This window comes from Patiria miniata, unplaced genomic scaffold, assembly GCF_015706575.1.
Source record: "Patiria miniata isolate m_02_andy unplaced genomic scaffold, ASM1570657v1 HiC_scaffold_7, whole genome shotgun sequence".
NCBI lineage: Eukaryota > Metazoa > Echinodermata > Asteroidea > Valvatida > Asterinidae > Patiria > Patiria miniata.
In genome coordinates, this window is record NW_024037074.1 from 2,862,437 (window position 1) to 2,890,389 (window position 27,953).

General features: G+C 40.1%; 1 protein-coding gene across 8 annotated transcripts; it reads left to right on the forward strand.

The window, feature by feature from the left end:
• Nucleotides 1-766: 766 nt before the first annotated feature.
• LOC119745413 (lipoma-preferred partner homolog) lies at nucleotides 767-27,820 on the forward strand. 8 transcript variants are annotated; one of them, XM_038221740.1, is made up of 10 exons: nucleotides 767-1,001; nucleotides 10,400-10,651; nucleotides 17,096-17,143; nucleotides 18,325-18,384; nucleotides 20,242-20,709; nucleotides 21,863-22,032; nucleotides 22,940-22,987; nucleotides 24,145-24,275; nucleotides 25,772-25,892; nucleotides 27,699-27,820. In XM_038221740.1, the coding sequence occupies exons 2-10, from the start codon at nucleotides 10,417-10,419 to the stop codon at nucleotides 27,813-27,815; spliced, it is 1,398 nt and encodes a 465-aa protein (XP_038077668.1). In that variant the 5' UTR covers nucleotides 767-1,001; nucleotides 10,400-10,416; the 3' UTR covers nucleotides 27,816-27,820. The 8 variants fall into 8 exon arrangements, with proteins under 8 accessions (XP_038077668.1, XP_038077672.1, XP_038077666.1 ...); XM_038221738.1 differs by lacking the exon at nucleotides 767-1,001 and adding an exon at nucleotides 8,079-8,184; XM_038221739.1 differs by lacking the exon at nucleotides 767-1,001 and adding an exon at nucleotides 8,079-8,184 and having other exon boundaries at nucleotides 18,328-18,384.
• Nucleotides 27,821-27,953: the final 133 nt, after the last annotated feature.

Sequence of the window (27,953 nt, forward strand, 5' to 3'; positions counted from 1 at the left end):
GTCATATAGGCTTAATCGTAGTTATGTGTGGGGTTAATTATTCATTGATTTATATGCAAATTAGCTAATTTATGGGGTGTGGTTGGAAAAAGATCTTAAGAAGCAGGCTACACCCAAAAAATGAAAACTTTCCCCCTTTTTTTACAAATGGAATTTCTAGGATTTTTAACCTAACTTCAGCCGTTAGATCAAATTGCTGGACGACATAAATTTACAGTGAATTAGTGAATAAATACATGTACTTTAAAATGAATAAATAAAGTAAATAATAATTGAAAAAATCGACTCCAACGTTCATTGAAGTTCATAAAAAATTCAATAGATCAACCACCAGTAACTGGGTAAAATCATCAGAGAAATGTCAGATTTTATAATTATCACAATTCTCAGTCCTGTGAAGCCCCCCCCCCCCCCCCCCCAATCTAGTTCCCTCTGCTGCCGTGGTATCAGCACGGATGGTATCAGCCGCGCCGCGCCCCAGTTCATTGATAATTAAAGGTGATCAACAGTTTTCATTGTTTTTTCTTCTTGACATTGAAGCCCGATGGAATGGAGGGGGAAAAGATACTCACTCTTGAAAGCAAAGACACTTGTTTTTGTTTTTAATCGTCTCTTCATATTTTTTCCCAATATTATATAAAGATCAAGACAAAATTCGGTAGTGTTTTGTTTTGTCATACCTGCCAATCCCTTTAAAGCACGCAACAAACGTGACCGACGATCAGTGTGGTCCCACAAACGTGCCGAGCAGGCGTTGTAATCTATGTGCATGTAGTCAGGGCACCGGACTGCAGTTTCCAAAGGTCGTGTTTAATAAAGTTGCCAGACTTGGGTGCATAGCGGACATTCTTGGGCGACTTGTCACCTCTCGACACCGCAACAAGCTGGAGGGAAGATCCTCTCTGTCTCGTCTGGGAATACTGGATATTATTAGCCATCGATTAGGGATACCCGTTTCTTCTTCGATTCCTTCTTTCCACTGTAACGTGACTGTAGTGGACGTAAGTAGAAAATCATGACAATTGTCTGAGCACGAAAGGTGATCATGATTTTGCTCTAGTGTCATGTGTGTGTAGTTTTCCTTCCTCCAATATCCATAATCCATAATTGTACATGTAGTCACGACCATGACGACCATACAGTACAAATGTATTGCTTGCTGGTACTTGGAAGTGCCTAGTGCCAGTGGTACTTCTTGGTAGCGCCAGCATCACATGATAATTTATGTTTTTCCTTTGGATCATTGCAAGACACTTAGGTTCTAGTTGTCTTTTTCCCTTCTCAACGATATAAACTCAGACTGAGTCAGAGAAGGGCTAGGGTTGGGGGGGGGGGGAGGGTGCGTAGGGGAAATTAATGTTTTCAGGGCATGTTGGGAAACGTCCACTTTGCATGCTTAGAATTGCAAAGTATCACCTTTTCACCATAATCTCTGAGGGCAAGTTTTTGCTTTCAAATTCCAATCATATACTATAGGCCTATCGATCATAAAATTTATTTTTTGGCCCTGCCTGCAACTACACAGTGCAAATTTTGGTATGCCTTTTCTGTATCCACAGACAGAAAACAGTGCCAGTACAACTACAACTAGTGTGGCCTAGTGGTTTGTGACTCATGATCAAAGGGTCGGGGGTTTGAATCCAGCTGCTGGCCATTTGTTGTGTCCTTGGGCAAGCCACGTTGTCTCCATTTGCTTCTCTCCAGCCAGGTACCAGCATAGCAGGGGAGTAAATGGACTAGCATCCCATCCAGGGGTAGTAGAAATAGTCCCAGTCCTTTCTTGCTACTGAAACCTGAGATAATAAAATGCCGGCCTGTGATAGGCCACATTGGCTCGTGACAGACCTTTCTACTTTACTACAATGTATTTATCTCCTGAAGACAGCCAGAGCATACTGACCGGAATGCGAGTTTATTCCTCTGGTTCTTTTCAGAACCATTCTTTTAGTTGAGAAATTATTCGCACATGGTGTTTCTGCAAATCGTTCATTATTTACAAAATGTATTGTTCTATTCCTGGCATGCCTGGGCTATGTGATGTGCATGTGTTGGACTAGTACACAGCATAAGGCCAAATAAAAAAAAACATGTTTAGTACTGGAAAGATTTCCATGTACGAAGTTCACTCAACACTCTGTGTACAAACCCTATGAGAGTGGACTGAAAAATTCTAAGTGTTTTCTAAGAAAATGCTGTATTTTCTCACTGCTCAAATTGACTTTGATGACATGAAATTGCTATCTGGGGGCTTGTTAGTCAATACAGAGGAAAATTAGTGAACTTCGCATATGGTAATCTTGCCGCACCACTGCCTGCTTCCTTTTTGGAGGCCCCCTTTTTTTTCTTCTTTTTTTCTTTTTTAACTGAAATTTTTTTTTTCAACAGTGACAACATTTTGGGCTTCTTTGGCGGTTGCATCTAGCCCATATAATTCAGCTGGTATGTCATTTCCTGAGTCCAATGGCGGCCGTTTAAAAAAAAAAAAAAGACGGCCATCTTGAAAAATAGCCTGGTCGACGGCCATTTTGGAGGAAACCAAAAAAACAAAAAAGGCCTCCAGCTTCCTTGTTTTCAAAAAGGCAGGATGCTAAATATGTTTGTTTTTTTTAATTTGGCCTAACGTCACTTGTTTGTATGAATACATGCACCGGTAGTACCATGTGCTGGTATCATTGTAAACATGTACCGGTACGTACGCATTGATTTACCAAAAAGTGTAAACATAACACAGGTTTTTCCCCCCTACAAGCTACAAGTGTACTGCAATATCTTGACACATTTCATTTCTTACTGTCAATGTAAACAAAATCTGACAGTAGGAAACTCATTGATGATAAGGGACCTTGGCTAGTATTGATTAATTGCTTTCCTGATACTGAGTGTCCTTCCAGTGGACTTTGCGTGGGCCAGGGTTTTGCCCATGACTTGTGTATCGGTTGTTGTGATGACTCTGGTTTCAAGAATTGATGACTAAACCGATCCAAATGACATTCATCCCTGATTACAAAGTCAAGGCAAGGCATGTCGTGCGTATGGGAACCCTGCCTTTTATGGATATGGCTCGGGCTTGTTTTGTTTTCATGCTGAGCTTTCGGTTTTCTACTTGTTTAGACTACTTCATGTGCGAATGCAATTATGATGTCTGTAGTGTATCAACAAGCACACTCGCTTGTCGTGCATACATTGTATATTGGTTAGGCCAAAAAAAAAAAAAAAGTTCTGCTTCCAGTTTCCCTACCTACCCTATTCTGACAGCCCCTACCCTAATATATATGGGAAAATGAGAAGAAAAAAAACACCCAAAACCATCAATTTCTACCTTTTACCCTTGATTGCATGCAGACGCCTCCATAGGATCGTGCACAAACAAAATGGCCAAAAAAAAAAATCCCTGCCTACCTACCCTATTTTGGAATGCCAAGTAATCGGAAGCACAAACATTATTTTTTTTGGCCTTACGTCTTCATGTACATGTACCGAGTACAAGTTTGTCTTTATGGTGAATGCAGTTTTCATCATACAGACTCCTGGCACAAGTATCCACTCAATGATTGAAGTGTTGTAGTCGAGTATTCCCATGCGTATGAGTACAAGTACGAGAATGAGTACTTTGCTATGAGTATGAGTGCGGGTACTCTGTCATGAGTGCGAGTACGAGGCAATTTTTTCCCATGAGTACATGCACATAGTGTACAAGTACAAAAAATGTAATCAAGTATGAGTACTATGAGTACAAGTACCGGTGTAGCATGAATTTAGGTTTTATGAAATACGGACTCATTGGTGGTATTGAGCATGCTCATGCATAGATAATTAGGAGAGGGACCGGTCACGTGAGAGGGTTTAACCAATGAAAGGGAAAAAGAGTCTGATTTTCATACGAGTCCGATTTCCCTGTGACACCGGTACGATTATTTTCCACAAGTCGGAGCTAATTTCAATTAAATGGAGAACATATAAGAGTATGACTATGAGTACTTTGTCATGATGAGTGCAAGTATGAGTATGGGTAATTTTTTTCTTTTGAGTATGAGTGCATTCATTATGAATACAAGTGCCAAGAAATGTACTCGAATACAAATACCAATACTACCGGTACAGCACTGAATTATTGCAACAGAAGAGTAGGGCAGACCACTGGGAAGGACATTTGAACACATGGGCCTAATTCACTAAGTAGCCATTTTTGTCGTGTTCCCTGAATGTAAATTTCATAAATTGGTAACTGTTGAATTGGATGGCGCCAGACTAAATTCAGCCTTATTTTACTTTTTCTTTTTTTTTTCATCTGGCTTAAAACTTTACGGAATGCTTAATTGCAAACTTTGAATATTATTCATTTAAGCCGACTTGAATTATTTAGTAATGCACATGCTTTCAATTCTCTTCGCAAGTTCCAGAAATGAAGATATTTCCTCACTTTTAATTCAACATGGCCGACTCGTGAATAAGGCCCATTAGGCCCGGTTCATACTTCACACGAAAGCAAGTGCGAAGCGAAATTCACGTCGTCAACAATGGTGGATGCGCTTCGAACGTATTGTTGACGTCATGAATTTCGCTTCGCTTTCGCTTTCGCGTGAAGTATGAAGCGGGCTTTACTGTTGGGGCCTGATGCTCACACGAAGCAGCCATGAGTTTGTGTACACTTGGGAAAAAAATACGTCAATGGTACATTGTTCCATTGGCACGCGAACCAGAATGGGCACGTGGTCGTCCCCCCCCCCCCCCCCCCTAAGCTCCCTCCCCCTCAAAGCTTCCTCCCCCTCAAACCTCCCTCCCCCTCAAACCTCCCCCACGGGCCCCACCCCTACTTGAGGTAGTCCAATCAGCCAACACCTGAGGACCGGTAATTTTGCACCACTTCCCTTCAAATCACGTCCGTATACAGTTTAATCCTCGCTAAAAATTGGATCCAGGAAGTGGCAGGCTGGAGACCGTATTAAAATACAACAGCTTTCTCCGTTTGATATTTCAATTTCGCCCGATGATCGGTAGCAAACAGGAATTCCGGGAACGACATCCGCACTCGGGTTTCGGTCGTCTCAGATTTTTCTGTCCAAATAAAGCAATGGGTGAAGTAAAATTACAAAAGTGAAACAGATACATAAAGTGTACCGGTACTTTGGCATTGAAAAGGTATAGAGGTAAACGTACAATGTACATGTAAACATGTACATGTACATTGATTGCATACATGTGTATTACCACATTTTTGTAAAGTAAATTTCATTAAGGGACTCTGGGTTTGCCATTCACCATAGTAATAATTGTACAAGTAGTGTATATACTGTACAAGTTTACTTTCCACAAGTCGGCAAGAAAAACTTTACAAGCTTACTCGGTGGAACTCGAACCCGCAGCCTCCATTTACCAGTGCAGATGTCGTTCAACTAATTTAAAACATGACATCACTCCAAATCTAATTTCCATCCAAAGCCGATATGGCTGTTGAACCATTACCAAATTGATTCCTGATTAAATTTCACAAAAAGTCGAGAAATTTGATTTCGCCTCCGACAACAAATCACCAGGAGTCAGGAAGATTCTCAGTGACAGCTGGAAAAGTCACCGCAATGGATCAAGTGACTTCACAGCTGTTTTCGCCCTCGGGGCATTTTGTAAAATAATGACCCTTGGTGAATGATGTCTGGGCCATGAGAAGATGATACTTTCTGCTCTCTCAGACGATGCAGCCAAAATGTCTCCTGAATTATTTGATTAGTGGTCAAATTGGATTCTCTCAGAAAGATTGTAAAATGTTTTGAGGACAACCAACTACATGTAGCTTTAACAGGACTTTATCCTAGTATTAGTAAATTGTTTAAAGTAATAAGATTACTGATCTCAGGACGCACATGTACTGTATTGTAGAAACAGAATCTCAAACCAGATCCTTTTGAAAAGGCTATGGACTAGTTTCATAAACCCCCTAGGGTGTGTAAAATCATATTCATGTACCTAAGACAGTTTACCCATTCCTATTGGTCGAGAGCCTGTCACGTGGCCAGTTTTAAAAGGTTGATAAAGACCGGCTGGCTGGTCTTAAACACTTTTCCAGTGTCACATGTACAGAAAATGTTGACTCCTTTGAAATCCGGTGCCTTTTAATGACTGTTTTATTGGTTGAACGTTCATGCACAATACCGGTACTACCAGGGAGTCAGTATTTCATAGTCCTAAATTCACACTACACTGGCACAGCTGCGTTCTGCGCGGCATCACATACATGTATAACACGCACCATGCGCACCAATCTCCATAAGGAATTGTTTACTACATGGACATACCATGATATGGCTTTAGGGGTGTTTTGAAAAAACAAGTAAAATTGTTGGGAAAAAAATCAATGGAAATTTATAATTTTTGACTTGTTTCGACTTTTGGACCGAAAAGTTTAGATTTTTTCGGCTCGAGTAATTATCAGCATCCAGGCTCCAAATGGTCTCAAACAGAGTGTTTAAAACTGACCAAGCACACATTTATAAATTCCTTTATTAAAAATTGAAGCATATTTAATTGTACATGTACACTGTATGGATGATGGAGGTCATATTTGAAAAATGTGGATGAGCGGAACACTGCACCTGGACGCCAATTAACACAGCGAATGTCATCACTCATTACATTTCAACTTTTGTAAATTATCAACTACCCTATGTACACTACATGTATGATGTAGGTGTATTGATCTGAATTTCAGCCCATCTGTTCTTGTCCGTCATCCACTGTTATCTTGTGGCAGAATCGCACATTGTTGCAATGGGCAGCATTCATTAAGCTGTGTTGACCCAGAAGTGAAATCGTAGGTCACTTTTAAAACTTCTGTCATTATGGACAAGATCAATCGCATGACAAAGCATTTCTTCCCATTTGAAAAAATTCAAGACCTGAAAAATATGTGACATCATACAAAAAAAATTCATGACATCATTTTTTATAAGAATTTAATCTAATTGCCAAAAAAATGTATCGCAAAACTAAAATCAATGCACAACATACTAACATAGACACACTGTTTTTGAAATGTTTGATGATGTGGTACATTTTGCACATTGTACAAGGAAGTCCCACTCCCAACCATGATATCCATTATCCAGTCCTAAGGACTACCATACATAAAATGTACAGAAGCATGTTGTTCTGTATTTGAGACACATGGACACAATCTTTTAAATTTTGGATGTACATGTAGGCCTACATGTACTGCTGGCATATGATGGACATATTGTACATGTATAAAAATAACATGCCAGAGGCTCAAGAATATCACTTTCCTTTATTTTTTATTCCATGCAATCAAGCAAAGTCAACAAGATCAAATTTATCTAATTTTTTTTTCATTGCCCCATAATATTTTTAATAAGCATCTTTCACTCTCAATCACGTGCTTGATGGGGATTTTTCACATTCCCACCGTGCAGTCGGAAGTCGGGCGGCTCCACTGCCTGACCAGCGAGATGTGACCCACCCCCTGCCAACCAAAATGGTAGATTCCAGAAAAAAAATCTGACCAATCCTTCCCCTCCTCTGTGATCTAATGTGGCCGGTGATTGGCTGGTATCAAGTTAGAAAATCCACACCCCACCAATCGCGGGACGGTTTACATGAAATGTAAAAAAAAAAAGGGATGAAGTAAAAAATCATGGGCTGAACTATTCTTAACACAGGGGTGGTGTGTGTGCCAATTCACCATGTGATACTCATTTCACGCCGGCATTCCGTTCGGGAATATTTTTTTTTCGGACTGAGGATGCGCCGGAAGGAGGAGTTTCATCTGCTTTCCGGAGCAGATGCTTTGATCAAATTTGGAAGGGGCGTCGTTGGCATTGTGACCGTGGACAGTGTTGTTTGGAAACACAGCTTTGCTTAACTCTGGAATGATTATTAATCATTCATTTGATTGTTTTTAAAAACAACACTTTTTCATTTGAAGCTCCATTTATCAATGAGCTGATACAAGGAACTTTAAGGGAAGACATCATTGGAATTAATCGTTTTAGGTGGAACTTTGTGAGGAGGAAAATTGTGGAGTGCTAACCTGGATATCATACAGTGCTGGATTTGTATTTATATGTGCTCTCCAGTTCTGCAAGACGGGAATCATTTGGAAATAATTGTGTGGTGCGTTCATCGGAAGGATTGTCAGGAATTCAATAGGCCTAATGGGTACTCAAAGTGAAGGTACTTACATCAATTTGTACATAGTTTTATAAATACTGTTTCAAAACACCAAACAAATTTTTTTTTTACAAATCACAATTTGTTAAAAATATTGAAATGTGATTGACTTTATTATTATGATTGTGTAATTTCAGACTCAAATTACATGTATGTACACGTAGGACATGCATGGCACATAATTTACAATTACCTCTCAAAACTTTTTACATGAACTAGCAACTTTGACTAACCTTTTGCGCAGAAAATAACTTCACTGACATTCACCCTCCTGGAGGGCATTTCCAGTGACCTTCCTCTCTGATTGGTTGCCAAGTGTGGTTGCCAAGGTTACCAAGGGAAGCCAGATATTGGTGAAACGTTGCAGCTTCAAGGTGGAGAGATCTCAACACCCAAGGCCAAAGGTTCTGGCTTTGTTTTGACATTTTGGCGAACCCTTTTTTTTGGCTGTGACTGCTTATCATGTGAACAGTTTAATATGAGCGTGCACTCATTGGAATGTTTTGTTAGCATTTTCTCCGGTTCAGCATTTGCATTCCGTGGTAATTATTTGGCCTACTTTGTTAATACTTGGATACTTTTTTTGTAAGGGGTTCAAAGTTGGCCAAGTTTAGGAAAGATGTGTGTATTTGGATTGTTCCTGGGCAATTTTGTGTTTGCAATGGTGGTTTAATGTTTAAGTGTATTTTACCTGGTAAATGTAGCTATGTACCATTGTACCCGTAGTTTTTTCTACCGATGTTGGTACTATAATGTGCTCATTGCTCAACACGCACAGGGCGCCGCTAATCGTTTTTGTTGGCAAGATCAACCCCCCTTTTCGATTTATGTGGAGGGCGGGTGTCCGGAGGACAACAAATGACGCCTTTTTGTGCTTTCAGGTAACATTGAGGTTTCTGCCTGGAATGACATCACAGTTTTGTTAATGAATATAGAATTTGCATCAGCATCAAACTACATTGTAGATGTAACCTTCAAAATGACAAAACAGATATTGAAAGTAAGGTTAAAGGGAATATATACATCATTTGCTTTTGCTGTAATTTTCAGAAATGGATGGAATTGGGGGATTGGAAATATATAGCAAATATAGTTACACTGACTTTTTTTGAGGTTTTGGGTTCGAAAAAGCTATAAAAACCAAGAAAAACAATCATTTTCCTGTAGTCTGGTTCCCTGACTCCATATAAGAAGAAACAGAGCAGTTTACAAACATTGGAGAATTGTAAGGCCAGGGAACCAGTCTAGCTGGCTTTTACCCGTTCGTAGGTGTGTAATCGATTGCAAACAAGTGCGATGGTCAATTGGGGCCAGTATTTGAAAAAAAAGCCAGTTTTTTTCCAACGCTGGTCGGTCGACCAGCGGTGGAAATTGATACAAAAATACCACTTTTCTTGAAAATGACAGTATACCAGGTGCCATGATTTCACAGGATGCTTTACACTGTCATTCACTAACAGCCCAGCAAGGTATTTCAAAATGATTTGTTAGTTTTATTTTTTGATGTTTGCAAATGTTGTATTTTCCCTTTAAATAGGACACAAGGATGCATTTTCAAGAATAGCATTAAAAAATTCCATTGAATGGACCTTTAAGAAATGTGGTTCGCTGCACTGAAACTGAAACCTAAATGTACATGTACAGTTTGTACATCTACTTGTGCTTGTTGCGATTGTGAAAGTATGCAGTTTGAACAGATCTGTGTTCAGTCTACAAGTGGAAAACATCGCTTTCAGATTTTGTGCCGTACACTTTGACAGAATGGGTATTAATTGTTATGAATTGGTTACTAAATCACTGACATGAACAGCCAGTACATCAATCAATCTTTTGTAGCCCCCACAGTGTGCGTTATGGGCTCCGTGCACAAGTACCCCCTCAACGGTCAGAAAGGGAGAGTTGGGGGAGACCACTGGGAGAGACAATTGAACGCATTGCCAACGAGTCCTGATGCTCACAGGAAGACGCTATGTCTTTGTGCACAGTCAGAATGAAATCAGTCGTGCGTACTGCACGCTTTATATGCACGAACCACCAGTGTGTCCTGTCCATTGGGCTCTCGAAAGGGGTCAAAAGCGCCCTCTGTTGTGTGCGCATGGAGCCCATAGTGCCCTCTCTTGTTTGCGCACGGAGCCCAAAGCGACGAACTGTAGTACCTGGTACATCATGTAAATACATTTTTCTCAAACTTGTACAATTTCGGAATTTTTTTCCCCAGACACCGTCGAGGACATCATGACCACCATGGAGCGGCTCCAGAGGGAGCTAGACAACCTGGACAAGGCCAGCGAAGAGCTCTCCTCGAGCCCCAAAGGCTACACCACCCAGACTGTCTCCTCGGCCCGGCTATACACCACCCAGCCCAAGAAGTTTGCCCCCGTCACTGCCCCGAAGCCCGTCAGGCCCAAAGCTGGCGGGTACGGTGGGGATAGCGGGAGCGCCCTGCCCCCGCCCGGCCCACACAGTAAAGGTGAGAGGGGTGGGGGGAAGTGTGGTTGGAGTTGTAACAAACGAGCAGTAAATGTTTGATGTGAATTAACCCTAACCTCCCCAACTCCATCAAAATCCATCCCTCCCCCCATTTTTGATGGATTTTGGGGGACTTGGTCCTGCAGGCCTGTTTTGACTAAATATTGATGGATGATGGACTTGGGCCTGGAGGCCTAAAACAAAGCATGCATTGGAAGCAGTGTAATTGATGGATTTTGGCCGACTTGGTCCAGTACTTACATACAAACGTGTACGTAGTAAAAGACGGTGAGGTAGGTTTAACAATTGGTTAAAACTTAGATTGGGAGTTCAGTTTTGCAGATACACCAATGTGCCTTGAATATATGTTAAAACTCTTGCGTCTGCAACTTTAAATATCCCTGCAAGGAAATTGTTGCAGTACAAAGCAGAAACGAGGTTTTTTTTTACGAGACAGATTTTCTTTTTGAAATTATGCATTTTGCATTTTGCCACTCTGCCAGAATTTTTACCACCCCCCTTTTTTCCCTCATTTAAAATGCAAACAACAGAGAAGCCTGTAAGACTTCATATATTGCCGAATGTTCGGTCATTTAAAAAAAAATAAAAAAATTGAAGATTAACCCATTATTCCCTGTGCCACCCCAAAGCACCTTGCCTGGTGCTCCTTATACGCCTCAGCACTCTACAGTTTTTTTTTAATTCATCAAGAAATGTATACAGTGAAGTACAATGTAATACAAGCGCTAACAAGTTAAATTGTATCTAGTAGTTCCTGTCAGTGCAACAGATATTATGGTATCATCAGACCATACTTATGCCAAGGTTTGATGTAAATTTGACTTTGCAAAAGGGCAAGTCGAGGAATTGGCACACACTACCGGTATGTCCCATACATGACAAAAGTTAAACCTGCCAAGATATTCATGGATTTCCGTGGTTTTTTTTTTTAATTCTACTGTTGGGCATCTGCAAGGCGAATACCCACAAGAAATTTTATGTTATCAGTCTTTGTGATGATTATGCAATTAAAGAAAACATGGCGTTAGGTATGGGACAAAAAGGGGACCTTTTCTTGGACTTGCCCAAAAGAGCACAGGGGCTTAAACATGGAGTAAATTATGTTTATGTCTCAGAACTACATTTCTTTTTTAGAGTTAGTCACTTCATGTGGTGTATCTGCAAACTTCTTTCCAATTTTGAACTCTTTAACCATGCAAAGCCTCACTGAAATCACATTTAACCCGTGAGTGTTTATGGTATGCACAAGTGGAAACATGGAACAAAAGAATGTTACACAAGAAGCCAACAAGGCATCCGGTCCCCAGTTTAAAGGGAATGTACAACATTTGCTTTTGTTTCAATTTTCAGAAATAAATGGATTTGGAGGATTAGTATGTTATGGCAAATATTGTTAAACTGACTTGTTTTACGACAAACATGTACGTTTTCAGCTTGTAGATGCTGGAAAAACCAAGAAAACCTGTCATGTTCTTGTTGTCTGGCTCCCTGACCCCACTTAAGATGAAACAGAGCAATTAATACACTTTGGGGAATTGTAAAGTCAGAGAATCAGTCTAGCAGGCTTGTACCCCTTCACAGTTGTGTAATCGATTGCAAAGAAAAGTCAGAATAATTAAATATGAAAAATTAGGAACAGTTTTTGAAAAAAAGCCAGTTTTCTCCAACGCTGGTCGGCCGACCAGCGTTGGAAAAATACTGTTTTTCTTGAAAATGTCAGCACACCAGGAGCCACGATTTTAGAGGATGCCTTAGACTGTCAGTCCCTAACAATCCAGTACAAATGTAAGGTGTTTCGTGACAATTTGATTATTTCGTTTTTTGATGTTTGCAAATGTTGTATCTTCCCTTTAAAGTGGCACAAAAATCAAATAATAAAAAGGAGTTGCAGAAATAGTCAAAAACAAACAGTATGCCCTAAAGGACAATGAGATGTCTCCAGTGCATACCATACACAGACCTGTGTCTACTGTAAGAACGTGTGTTAATCCAATCATTGCATGGATTGTTTGCATTTTATGTGTTTGTTTTCCATTGCATTCCTCGTAAAATATATAAACACATATTTGTACTGGTATCCTCCATTCAGTTAACTCTTCCCATTCACCAGTCATAAAAAAAAAATAGTCGGGGCTCTTCTGTACTTTGCCACACACCCATAGGTACATGTAGTGCTGTGTGGAATATATCTTGCAGGCCTACATGTATGTGCTGTGATTTCCTCATTAACAAAAGCCAAATGTGTATAGCTTCCTGTACATGTGCATATTTTCTCTGGAAATCAAAACAAAAATAAAATTGGGTTAGGTACATATCAACATGTTATTGGAACTGCAAGGAAATTCCACAGGAGCCTGTGATATTTATGACTGGAGGACGTGGAATTTTTGTTCAGATTAAAATCAACAATAGCTGTTTTCTGTAGCGCACAGAAACACATCATTATTCCATGCCAGTAGTAAAGATATAACAAGCTTTCCTGAAGGATTTTAAAATTAAATTAAGGCATTTTGGGTTTTTTAACGATGTTTACACGTACATGTACACGTACATACCGTTGTACGTGTGAATTGAGCACATGATCTCTGGGCAGAGCTGAAATGAGAATTTAACCTGTTGTGAATAAAAACTGTACAAACATGGACATCTGTACATTATATTTAGAACTTTGTCAGATTAAAATTACATGCAATGCACTGAAAGTGACAGAAAGATGGCTGCACAGAATCAAACAGAATAGGTATGTACCGGTACAAATAAGGAATAGGGCCTCACAAATTTGAGTTTCAGTATCACATCAACTTCCATAAATTTCAACTATATTGAAATTTTGTTTCAAAGATCCACGTCATATGTTGTACTAAATTTGGTGGCCCAAACAATGTACCATACTGTACATCATTTAAAAATTGACTTTCCGGATATATCCAAGTTGCTCTTTCAGTTCTGAGGACATTTCCAAAATTTATGAATGTGGGTACATAAGGCCTAATGTACATTACATTCAACATATGAAAGTGTAATTTGCACATGTGTACCGGCATGTTTTAAAATACATGTTTGTCCCCAATTTGTAGTGTATTTATTACAGCATCGTTTAAAGAGGTTGTGGAATGCTCGAAGACATTTCCATCATTTTTTTGGTATATGTAGCCTAAGGTGTGATGAAATAAAAACAACTATTGTTTCTGTCATGAAATGAGTACAAAGGGTACTTTTGAGAGCTATTTTTCAGGTCCTGTTTCGACTCGAACGTGCAATTTGTGTAAAAGTCATCGTTGCGGGCAGCAAACAAAACACAGTAAATCGTGACGTAATAAACAGGACTCGTTTATGCTACTCTGCATCGGGAGTCCTGTTTATTACGTCACGATTTACTGTGTTTTGTTTGCTGCCCGCAACGACGACTTTTACACAAATTGCACGTTCGGGTCGAAACAGGCATGACAGGACTTGAAAAACAGCTCTCAAAAGTACCTTTTGTACTCATTTTATGACAGAAACAATAGTCGTTTTTATTTCATCACACCTTAGGCTACATATACCCAAAAAATGACAGAAATGTCTTTGAGCATTCCACAACCTCTTTAAAATTTATAAAACTACATACATACACCATGTAGACATGTACAGGAGCACATGTACTTTATTGTGCATATGCTGTGTCAAAATATGTCATTTTGTATGCCCAGCATGACAGTGCCCTTGACATTTCATAAAAAGAAATTGTAACAGAATGAGGACTAATAAAATTATCAATTCTGCAGACTCCAGCACGACGCAAATTAAATCCCACTTGTCCATGGCAGGTACTAGTACTTGCAGTGCATAATCAAATTTGTTTGATTAAAAATGTACAGGGTACCAAAAAATATAATTTTGTATTTTTTTGTGGTTATTTGACTACTTCATGTATGGCTGAAGGAATTAGATTATAAATGTACCAGTACCGTATGCACAATAATTTAATTTTAAAGAGGGGGACCCACCATTAGCTAGTAAATGTACATGTACATGTACATCCTAAAAATAAACCAAATGGGAAATGCCGCTCGGCTTCTTGTTTAATGTTGCCCCTTTTGTTCTTCCCCAAAAGTTGATAAAACAGCACTTGAATCAGTCAACAATTAAAAAATTGACAAGTGTATGCACAATAACATTACCGGACATTGTACACCAACACTTAACAAGTCTAAAGATCTGCCTTGATTTTCAAGTCTTTTTTTTTTTAAACCAAAATTGAAAAGTTTGAAGTTGCATCAGGTAAACGTCACTTATTTTTTCCATACTCCAAACCCCTGCCCATCTCTGCCCCACTTGGAGGTCATTGACTCCAGGTGCTCCAAATTCCCAAGTCCAGGTCAAAAAAAAAGAAGAAGAACAAAAGAAAAGAAAAGAAGAAGTCACAATTAGGTCTCTCAGTCTATTTCAGCCCTTCAAATCTGAACACTTGTCCTTGCATCTCAAAACTCTGCTACCGTCCGCCGTGTCCCCGCGGCAGGATACATCCAAATACAGCCCGGTGTCACGCTGTGTTAGGGACTGCCTCACTAAGACTGATGAGGAGACATGCCGCTGTGCGGTGGAATTCCTGCCCTGGTAAAACGAACCGCGGATGGCATTTGGGAAGGCATGCGTTGGAAATGGCATTCAGATTACATGGACCTTGATGAAATGTGACTATGTTCTAATGAGCATGTGTGATGTTTTAAATGCATTCCGAACTTGAGCGAAGCTTGTATAAAAACACATTGAAAGTTAAAGGGAATACATGTAAAACATTTGCAAACATCGGAAAACAAACCTACCAAATTTTTAGGAAATACCTTACTAGGATGTTGGTAAATGACAGTCTAAAGCATCCTGTAAAATTATGGTACCTGGTGTGAAGTCATTTTCAAGAAAAATGGTATTTTGTATAAATTTCCAATAGTGGTCGGCCCACCATCATTGGGAAAACCTAACTATTTTTCAACTACTGCTCCAAATAAAAAAAAAAAAATTTTCAGTCCAAATTTCTTTTGCTATTGGTTAAATGTTCTTGAACGGGTGCAGTCCAGCTAGACTGGTTTCCTTAACTTACAATTTTCCGGCATCTATAAATTGATTCATTTCATCTTTAGTGGAGTCAGGGAACCAGACTACTTGAACATTTTTGTTTGTCTTGGTTTTTCCAGCATTTTTGAACACAAAACTGCAAACTTGTCAGTGTAACAATATTTGATCTATTATACTAACCCCTCAAATACATGTAGTTCATTTCTGAAAATTACAGCAAAAGCCAATGATGTACATTCCCTTTAATGTACATGTACATGTACATGTACATGTACATACACGTACCTGTACATGTACGTATACATGTACCGATACATGTACATTTGTAAATGCGTGTACATGTCTCTATTCGTTGAAGTGGAAAATATGCTTTATTGACAGTTAATAGCCAGCATGTTTTTTTGTAATTTAAAAAAAGAAATTCATAAATACACAATTACACAATTCAATTATGGCATACGTTTGTTCAGTTTTATCCATTTTCACTCAACTTTGCTGTGAGTGCCTTACATTTAGGTCTGTCAGTTGGTCATTTGTTTGTTTTGTTGAATTAAAATATATTAATTTGTTTGTTCATTGAGTGAAGTTTTCTCATAAACTTGTCGTTTAATTCTTGCATAATAACTGTGTACACATTCATTGAAGAAATGTAGTTAACTGCTCATTATTTTTGATTCAGATATTAAATAATATAATGATCATGCATACATTTTTGTCATTGTAAAGTTCAACAGGTACACGTACCCATGTTAATGATCAATAGACTGATCCACTAAGCTCCTCCCCATGATGTTTTGACCAATCACAGCCATGATTAATGTCCGACATGCATTCACGAAAAACTCTAACATTCCTGCACTTGCGGTGTCTGGAACATGCAATGTGGCATTTTGGAACGATGCACATCTTGTTGCCCAAGTGTGCAGTGGGTGGGGCTTAACAGATAGTGGGCGGGGCCTACTGGATAGGGGCGGGATAGTAGGTGGGGCCTAATGGTAGTGGGCAGGGTCTTATGGATAGTGGGTGGTGCCTAATGGATAGTGGGCGGGGCCTACTGGTTAGGGGCGGGATAGTGGATGGTGCCTAATGGATGGTGGGCGGGGCCTAATGGATAGTGGGTGGAGCCTAATGGATCGGTCAGCTGCTTGGTGGCTGCTCATTATTCCTTGCATCGGTTTAACTAACCCTTCTATTTTCTCTTCCCCGTAACTCAATTGTATAAACTATAGCTCTTTTCTTTCTCTTTTTGCCTGGTATCCGTGTGTGATTGCTTGATTGCCATTACTATTGTGCTGCACTGTGTCTTTTGCTCTGTTGCTGGTTCCCCGTGTGGTTTTATTGCATTCTGGTTATTGGCTCGCTGTAGCCCCGCCCCCGTCAACGATGCCCAAACCCAACCGGGCCATTGTGAAGGGTAAGCATGGACAATAACGAACGTTTTCTCAAAAAACAACCACGGTAACCTGAAGATCAAGGAAAAAATGCATTCCACCCCCCCCCCTCCCCGGACAAAATTTGCATGTCATTTCTTTGCTTATTAATTACAAATCAAGCTGTTCAAAGTTAATTCATGTTTGTGTTGCAAAGTCTTGCAAAATGTAGTGTTTTTTTTTTTTTTTAATGGCTAAAAATACAAATGTAGACTAGAAATAACAAAATGCTTGCTTTATTAATTTGTAATGTACCAGTATGTTTCTATGTTTTGTATTTGACCTTTACAAACTAACACTCATTTAAGACTGGCATTCTGGAATCACGCTGAACCAAAAAGGATTAGGAGCGTCTCTAGCCGACCCAACTCGAGTTTCAGTTTCAGACCTAGGAACTTTGTGTAAGGCCAAAAAAAAAATATATTCAGTCTCTGGTCAGACAAAAGTTCCGGAATTGATGCGGGGACGCGGCTTCTTTTTTTTTTTTTTTTTCCTTTTTTTTTTCTTCTTCAAGCTTGGATTGTACAGACAAGGTGGGGTACTATTTTGCTTTTTTGGTGTCCTCGTGTACATTGGTGTCCTCCATAATTTGCCTTGGTGCTTTCGATCATTTGCCTTGGTGCAATTTCCCATTCCTTGGTGCTCTTTGGTAAAAAAAAATTGAGGAGGTGCGGAAATAGAGGGCGCTGTTGGAGCTACCATGGAACATTTTGGAGAAAAAAAAAGATCGACGCGCATGATTAAAAACGACACGCGCGCTGCATGAGACTAACTTATTAATTTTTTTGGCCTAACAGTCCAGTTTTATCAACGACTTGTGCATGTACCGGTAGTCCCTGATCATTTTTTTCATTTTTTTCAAATTGTTTGAAATAATTTGGTTCTGTTCAGCGTGAGTCTGGGAGGCCAGTTTTAAACGGGTGTGAAACTCGCAGAAATGTGTTCACGTTACGTGTACATTGTTAAATATTTTCTCGTCTTTCTCTTTGGTTTTGTGTTGTTTGTTTGCTTGTTTTTATTCCAGTTGCTGCTTTCTGATCTGCTCTTTATACATAAATGACGATTATATCAGCCTGATTTTTCTTTGTTTTATTTTATCTCTCATTTCTGCATTTTTTTTTTTCCTTTTTACTTTCTTGCCGCTGGATTTTTTGTCTCACGGTAGCAGTGCCGCCGGCTCCTCCGCCAAAAACCTCGTCGCGTCACCAACAGTTTAGCACGGCAGGTAGCTGGTCACATGCTTCTGTTTAGTTTTTAAAAAAAAAGCATTTCATTCACATCCTCACAATCCCAAATCTTCTAAAATCCAACATCCTGATTTTGTATGATTTTGAAAGATTCAGGACATTTCGACACAAGCACTTTGCATTGGATTTCATGTCTTACAATGTAAATTAACCCTAACCCCCTCGACTAAGTTACTGGGAACCTTCCTCACTCGTGCAAAATCCAACACAGTATGGTAAATCAACACCCAAACTGTTGGACTCTGATTATGATGGTATGCCTGACCCCATGTAAAGCATAATCAGTTTACTAGTGCAGTACTCACTCCAAGAGAATCAAGCAAATTATGCAGTTGGATTTTGAAGGGTTAAGGGTGGTTAGGGTTCATGTACAAAAATGTGCTCATGGTATGCTACGTTTTGTTGGATTTTGAAGGATTTGGGAAGCTACGTTTAGCTTTGTGTTTTAAAAAGGCTGTTCATTGACTTGATTAGAAAATGCTGGAAGTTTTGACACACAACTGTGAGTTGGGCAGATTTTGCTTAAAGCTCCCCTCAGTTCGACCTTGTGATGACACAGAACAATCGGCACCTGACTTTTCAGGATCAAGCTGCGCATGAGCTACATGCACGACCGTCGGAAATATTCCAGTTGCCAATATTTTGTGTGACCTGAGTGTAACTGGGATGATATAAATACGATCGGCATCAGTCTGAGCTCAAAAATTACTCGACAGTCGCAAGAGTAGAAAACTTTCAACTACTGCACCGCGATAGAACGTGGTCCCAACAGGCGGGAATCATTCGCAGTCGACCTGTATGAAGTAACAACGTCGTAAACGCATCTTGATCATCCAAATATATTGTGAATCGTGTCACGTCATGGGTGGAATGAGCATGGTTGCGATTACTCTGTGTCGAAATGCCGCTTGTTCCACGGAAATACAATTTCCCAGTTTTGTGACCTGAGCATTACTTTTGTGCTTGGTGTCGACAGTTCCGTCGCGGCGCTAGCAAATCGAAGGTCGACCTGAGGCTGGCTTGATGAGAGCAGAATCTTGGAAACTTTTTAAAAAGCCATTTTCTTTCTTTGGGGGGGGGGGGGGCGGGGAGGCTTGGGTTAGGTATGGGGCTAGGCAGGAAAGTTAAAGACCCCCTCCTCTTCAAGACATGTCAAATAATGTACAATTTTTTTGTGTTTTTTTTTTCCATGCTTAGTCTGCTGTAACTGCAATGCTTTAGGCTAATCGTATAGCCATTGATTTTTCAACAGCTTTTTTAACATTGGTAGCTAACATTCTCAAAAAAGCCAGTTAATCATGCATGCAATTTTGTAAGACGAGATAAAACGTATTTTGGGATAGTACAGATTTACTCATTTTTAAAAAACCATTCAATATTCGCATTAATTTGAAGGTAGAGAACATCCACACGTACCGATTGGTAACACTGCGCCGTGATTGTGTGCCTTTTTTGCACAATTTGTTTTCTTCATTTTGGTCAATTTTACTGTGATAGTTTTGTATTGTGTTTGGATAAAAATGAAAATGCTAATAATGTAGCCCCTTTTTTTTCAAGCTGTTTTGGCGTGTACTAAAACAAATGTCCAGCCAACCATTAGATTTGTGCATGCAGATACCGTTGGCGGCAAGTGTGCATGAAATTGTGGGGTGCTTTCCAAACCTTGTTTTTTTCCCCAGCTTTGGCTCATCACTTGCTCCGTAATTATTAAAAAGTCTTTCGTGGCCAAAGCTGGCGATGGAAGTCGAGATTTGGAAAATGCCCAATACGTATTGAAATAAATTTCAAAATATGCGTGATGTAAGATCTTGATGCCAACATTGTCTTTTTTACAGCCATCCCATCACACACCCAGGTTGCGTTCCCCCAGGCCGAGGATTTCCTCCCCCCACCCCCGCCGGCCTCCAAGTCCGCCTACTCCACCCCTGGTGATGATTTCCTCCCACCCCCTCCCCCCGAGCTGACAGGCGGGGCCCAGCAGGACCTGCCCATGCCCCCTCCCCCACCCCCGCCGGCCCCCGTGACCATGCAGACCTACAACGAGCCACGCCCCCCTCCCCAGCCCCAGCCTGCGTACAACAAGCCCGCCTACCAGAGGCAGCAGAACGGGGGTGCCACGGCCGCTTACAAGCCCATCCCCCCGGAACCCCCTAAGAGCTACGGTGGGGGGTCGGCCATCCCAAAGCCCACGGACCAGCCCATCAGTGCGCCGGCTAAGAAGGGAACAGAGGCGGAGATAGACGCACTGACCAACCTGCTGATGCAGAATATGGAGGTGACTCCTGACGAAGGAGAGTTCTTTGGTAAGCTACATGTACAGAGGGTGAAAGTACGTGTAATCACAGTCGAATATGGGAGATTTAAACCTAACTCCTTAAGAAGCATTTTTGCCAGGATGCAACCTCAATCCTGCAAGATCCTCCAACTGCCTCCATGAAAAATTGCTTACAGCCCCAATCCTCCAAAATTATCCGTTATTTCTTGAATGCGGTCCTTGGAGGGGGGACCACTGCCTCATTCCTGCAAACTCCTTTGGCGATCACTGTCAATATGTTGAGGCAGAGCCAGTGACATCCTGGAACAGTGCAGAGAATTTCAAGTCAAATATAGGCCTAAATTTATGCACGGCTGAGCATAAACAACACAAGGTCCAGCCCAAGACCTTGGCATAATGCCTCCTCCAAAATCAGCCACACATTTTTGCCATATAGCCTCAATCCTGCAAAATCCTCCATTTTGCAAAGAAGATTTGGAGGATTTGGGAAGGTTAGGGTGAAATCACCATTTTCAACATACTGTAACTGCTGTTTAATGCAATAAACTTGAATTCTGACAGAAGCCACACAAAGCAGTTGATAGGAAGTCCACTATAAGCAAATAAGTTTTTTCCTTTGAAAAGAAGTTGTTTAAAGTTAGTTGAAAATCAGTCATTCTAAAAGTTTTGCAGGACTGCGGAATAAATAAATTTGCTGTGTGAATGCTACTGGTAATCTGCAAAAGTAAAAGTGACATTACAAATTTAAAGTTCCATCTTATTAATAGTTAATGCGGTACCCGCTGCTATGTACATCAGATTCGAACCAGCCAACCAATCCCGTTAGCTCGGTGGTCGAGTGGTAAGACATCTGCACTAGAAAGCAGGAGGTCGTGGGTTCGAGTCCCACCCGAGTGATTTTTTCCAACTTTCACTCGGGAGGTACCGGTAACACACTGAGTATACAGTGTTTAAACGTCAGTGAAGGGCAAAACCTATTTTGATTATCACCCCGACGCAAAAAGTAAAAAAAAAAAAAAAAAATCCATCTCATTAAAAATTTAAAGTTGTAAGAAACAAGTAGAGTGTATGTAGTTCCCCCAATATTTACAAGTGTACATTTAATTTCCGATCAATTATGCACAAACTGATGCACCAATTCTCTCGTGAATTATCCCAACCTTTGACCTTCAACGTCCCAGGAATCTGTGCCAAGTGCGGCCAGAAGGTCGTGGGAGACAACAACGGCTGCACGGCCATGGACCAGGTCTACCACATTGACTGCTTCACCTGCGACACCTGTCATACCAAGCTGCGTGGCTTCCCTTTCTTTGCCCTGGAGGGCAAGGCCTTCTGCGAGACCTGCTACATGGTACGAAGACTTTTTTTACCACGCTTGGCATATTTTTTTTCAAAAATTCTAAAATTTTCATTCATCCTCACCATCCTGAATCCAAAAGAAAATCCAACAATTAGCAAAAGAAGAACTTTTGTCGTAGATCATACCTTCTTTTTTTATTTGGAAACAAATCACCTTAAAATCCATTCATCCCAAAAGTCCTGAATTCAAAATCTCACAGTGAGAAAATGAACTATTTCCACCTGTTTGAGTGGATTCGGACACTGATCACTCACAAATCCACTCATATCAACCTCATTGGATACAAATAAATAGCAGACGAAAACACCCTTATGTACATGTATAGTCAGCTTGGGGAGTCAGGTTGGCGTAGTGGTACTTTCCTCGCCTTCCACCGCTGTGACCCGGGTTCGAATCCCGCCTGGGCCAATATGAGGTTTGGGTTTTCAGTCCCTACCTTCTGGGCTTTTCCTCCCACCTCTAAACCTGTAATTTCTTCTCATTGTCTTCTCTCCACAGGTTTCTTCAGGCTTGCTAGCTACAGTACCTAGGGCGCTTTTGAGGAATCCTTGGTTTCATTACCAGAAATGATTAATAATAATAATAATAATAATGTTCTGATGGATTTTGACATTGGTCACCCTCAAATAGGTTATTCCTCATATTAAACATAACACTCCTTAATCAAAGAAATTTCAACAAAATTTTACTACTTTCATAAAGGCTTTTACTACTTTCATAAAAGATGTATTTGTACAGCTAAGGATAAAAGGATAATGCTAGACCATCCCTTGAAGTGTAGCAATAGATAAATACATGTCTGTAGTTCCATATTTTTAGTTTTTCCATTCCTGTTTTTTTTGCAAGATGAACCGCACTGAGTAAAGGTTCCTTGTTATTGTTTCCCTTTGTTATCTAGGACTCACTGGAGAAGTGTTCTACCTGTTCTAAACCAATTACTGAGAGGGTAAGTTTGTACAAATTTATATAATTGGGGGAATACCTTAGATTTGAACAAGTATTTGAATTTAAAACTTCACAGTTGGTAGAGCACCGGAACGGCAATCCGGAAGTCGCAGGTTCAAACCCGCTCCAGTCAATTTCTTTGTTCCTTTGTGGTTTATTTGATACATGTACCTTTAAAATTGTTTCAATTTGTACATTGAATTGTACATGTTTGTTTTCATTTTGTTTTCCCAATTTTATGTTCTATGAGAGCTTGTGATCCTGAATCCCCTAGCCATGACATCCTAGCGTTTTATCTAAAGTGCCCTCATGCATCCGTGAGATTTAGTGTCGGATTAGAGTTACGGTGACAGAACAGTTCAGCATCCTAATTTACATTCAGCTATACAGGGTGTTTCAATAAAAAGGAAACCCAACTTTGAAGAACCAGTATGGACAGACTAAATGTTTACTGGCTATAAAACTGGTATCATCTGAAAGCGTAATCTCTAGGCTTTTCAATGATACCTTGTTTACATTTCCAGGGTCATGCATCACTGAGCGCCATTGTCATGAGATTTTGATGCAAATTTGCAGTTGGTTCACTTTCATGTCAAACACAATAGGCATGGTGTGCATGAGAATAAGTATTCAAGAAGAAGACATGAGTGCATAAAAAGAAACCAAAAATCAAGTCGGGTTGGTTTCAAAACTGGATTTTATTGTTTGTCATGAATTTCTCGTTTTGACCAAGCCAAGTTCAAAACAATGTGCCATTTTCCCGAGGATTAACATTCAAGCCATTTCACAGACATTTCCTGTGCCCAGTGGTTTTTTTATGAAAGTGAACAAACTGCATTTTTGCATCTAATTTTCGAGACAATGATGCTCAGTGATGCATGACTCAGAAAACCTAAACACAGTATCATTGAAAAGCAAAGAGATTACGCTTTAAGATGATACCAGTTTTATAGCCAGTAAACATATCGTCTGTCCATACTCATTCGTTGAAGTTGGGTTTCCTTTTTTTTTTAAACACCCTGTAGTATATTGTGATGTTTAAGTGTACAGCAGTTACATTGAGCCCAATGTCTGTATTGCAGATTTGTGCAGTTATCCTACCCAAACTACCCTGCTAAACCCGATTTCTTCATGAGACATTTCTTAAATCTTTTGTAGATCTTGAGAGCCACGGGCAAGCCCTACCATCCCCACTGCTTCACCTGTGTAGTCTGCGGCAAGAGCCTTGACGGAATACCCTTCACCGTGGATGCCACCAACCAGATCCACTGCATTGAGGACTTCCACAAGTGAGTTCCGCTTGATACAAATAATCCTCCCGTCTTATTTTACACGGTGGAGTTTGCGTCGGGAAGATGTCAATTGTATATTGGGTTTTGAACTCCGCCTCCTGCACTAGTAAGCAGGAGGTCGTGGGTTCGAGTCCCTCGCAAGTCCTCGGACAACACTGTCTTCTTTGATTTACTGTCTTACTCAAGAGAGGTTTTTAGATGTTTAAATCAGAAGATCTTGTATGTCTGTTTGACCCATACTCATGTATCATCCATAGTTATAAAAATGCTCAAATTACTTTTAGTATTTAGGCCACGTCAGCTGTTCAGCACCATATTTTGTTTGTGATCCAAAGTTCATTTGCATTCTCCCCACCCAAATAGACATACATGTAGAATTCGTTTGCCAGTGTTTTTCCACTTCAAACCCAATTGACCTATCGCCGTTTGTGGAGCTTTTGTACACTAAGTTTTGTTTGTCTCAGAAATGTGCGTTCCACGTCCATTTGTATATCATGTAATTGGACAATATTTCGCAAGCTGCGTTGACATGATTCTACCACGATTCTACCACGATTCTACCATGATAGGTTAATTATAACCCAATCTGATTACATATCAAAAGGTTCATATTTAGTGTACATGTACATGTATATTAAGAACATCCGTTATTGTTTTGGGCCTGCAATAAAAAAAAGAGACAAATAAAAAAAAAAATCTTACAAAAGCAGTAGCTTTTCTGGTGAAAGTACAGTTACAAAACAAATATGTAATAAACAAGAATTATTTTCTTGAAATTCTCCTTTCCCCTTCGAAAAAAAACTTGCAAATGAATATAATCAGTGCCAAATATTGTTTTAGGTTGATATTTTTTCCCAACAAAGGTAGTTTGCAATGAGTGAAATGGACGGTAAACATCATTTTGGTTATTCATAAGATGGAATTTGCGACAGGGGTGATGTAAGTCAGTATTAGGTTTTGTCCTCCACCGACGTGTAAGAGTGGTAAAACATCTGCACTAGAAAGCAGGAGGTCATGGGTTTGAGTCCCACCCAAGTCTCACTTTCACTTGGGAGGTAACACACTGAGTATACAGTGTTCATGCATGCAACTTTTCCTTGGATCCGCTGATTTCCTCGTTTTTTTACTTCTCATGAATGCCATTACAAATTGAAAAACACTGTACAAAGTCCTGTGTGTTAATTTGTATAAATTCCAAATTGCATGCCTTGATCCTCCTATGGAAACATGCATTGTCAGCCTTGTTATTACTTGGGTCAATATTGGTCAAGACTCCCTTTGGTTTGTACACAGTATGCCAGGAGGTGAGGAAGAACATTTTAACCGTTGGTGACCTCTTAATAGTAGGAGGGTTAGTGTTAATATATACTGGTGAAGGGCAAAACTTACTATTTATCATTTTGGTTGATCAGATTTCCCCATGACTGAAAGTGTGCAATGGATAACATTACTAACAAACATCATTGTGGTTGACCTTTTTTACCCCATGACAGGAAGTTTGCACCGCGTTGCAGTGTCTGCCTTCAGCCCATCATGCCAGAACCGGGCCAGGAAGAGACTGTCCGCATCGTGGCCTTGGATCGCAGCTTCCACGTCGGCTGCTACAAGTGTGAGGTATTAAGACACTGAGCTAGACAGGGTGACAGACACCCAGATAGGGGAGAGATTAACCCATTAGGCTCTGTAACCCCCCCCCCCCCCCCCCCCATAAAAAAACTCCCTGTCTGTTACTACTTGTACTGTACCAAAGCATCCCATCAATATGGTTTTATGGATTTATGAAGGAGTAAATAGAAAGTAATGCAATGTTATACAATATGTAATGCAATGTAATACAATGCAGTGCAATGTAATACAATGTAATACAATGTAATACAATGTAATAAAATGTAATAAAATGTAATACAACGTAATGCAATACAATGTAATACAATGCAATACAATGTAATACAATGTAGTGCAATGTAATACAATATAATACAATGCAATACAATGTAATACAATGTAGTGCAATGTAATACAGTGTAATACAGTGTAATACAATGTAATACAAAGTAATACAATGCAATACAATGTAATACAATGTAATGCAATACAATATAATACAATGCAATACGATGTAATACAATGTAGTACAATGTAATACAATGTAATACAATACAATGCAATACAATGTAATACAATGTAGTGCAATGTAATACAGTGTAATACAATGCAATGCAGCGTAATACAATGTACAGAAAGTGCAAATGGGTTAAAAGCATTGGACATTTGCTGACCCTTTACCATAATTATTTGCCTCAACACAAACGGATATGCTCAGTCACATTTTGTACTGTTAGGGCATTCTGACTTTCTTGAAGAAATTTGACAATGTGTTTACGTGAGAGATAAAAATTGGTTGTTGCTAATTCATCTCATCTGAACATTTTTGTGTCCTAGTTAAATGTCTTTGTTGGAACTTTTATGGAGGAAAATCACCAAATACAGAACAATAAATAAAGCACTTGTAGAACAATAATGAGAAATTTTATAAGCGTTTATATCTTCTCATTGATGAATTGTTGGGTGAAGTTAAACTTTCGATCAAATTCTCTTCTTTGTGGCAGACATTTTATATTGCCATGGAAACACATGAAACCATTGTAATTGTGATAACAACTGTTGCCACGTGGATAATTTTAGGTATTTGGGGTCCACTTTATTCCGGTCCCTGCTACATCTGACACATATGATTTTGTAATTCTCGATGCACTCCTTAATGCAGTCATCCTCCAAGAGTGATTATGTGAAGCTAACGACACACCCAACAAAGAAAACTTAGTTTGAAGTCATTTTTAATGACAATTGAATGGCAAATTACAAAGTTCAGAAGTCTCAGGGACAGAAGAAAAATGGGGTCCGCTCATAAGTCCGACACCTCATAGCTCCGACGCTTCATAAATCCGACAAAATCGCATCCCCTAACCAAATAAAGGCCCATAAGTCGGATGCCTCATAGGTCCGAGTCGGACCGTCCGACGCCTCATAAGTCCGAAGTCTCATAGGGCCGACGCCTCATAGCTCCGACGCCTCATAGCTCCGACGCCTCGTAAGTCCGACAAATTAAACGCCTCGTTTTTCCGACGTCGAACTTATGAGGCATCAGACTTATGAGGCGTTGGACCTATGAGGCAGAATAAATACATTTTATGCCTCATAAGTCCAACGCCTCATAATCTGACATTTCGGACTTCTGAGGCGTCGGACCTATGAGGCGTCGGACTTATGATACGGCCCCAGAAAAATGTCACTTTGGACCCTAAATTTACAGAATGACCCAAATTCATACTAAGATGTCCATTAGATTGCACTAATCTTCATTTCCATCCCATTCTTCTCGTCCCCGCCCACTCTTTTCGTCCCCGCCCACCTGGTCAGGATTGCTCCGCCCTGCTGTCCTCGGAGGCCGACGGTCGTGGCTGCTTCCCATTGGACGATCACATCCTGTGCCGAGACTGCAACACAAAGCGTGTCCAGGCCCTCACCGCACCGTAGACAGACAAACGCAACAACGCCAAACTATCAAGACGAATACGCTGTAATAGTTTACGTATTTTTTTAAAACTCTTGTAGTCAGTTGACCCATTTTGTCCCATCTATGAAAAAAAAAATACCTCGGTTTAAAAACAGGGA

What these genes read in the sequence shown, in the direction of transcription:
- LOC119745413 (XM_038221738.1), top strand. An exon ending in GCCCGGCCCACACAGTAAAG is followed by an intron (nt 10,652 to 17,095) that starts GTGAGAGGGGTG and finishes GGCTCGCTGTAG; the next exon opens with CCCCGCCCCCGTCAACGATG. An exon ending in TCTGCGAGACCTGCTACATG is followed by an intron (nt 22,033 to 22,939) that starts GTACGAAGACTT and finishes TTTGTTATCTAG; the next exon opens with GACTCACTGGAGAAGTGTTC.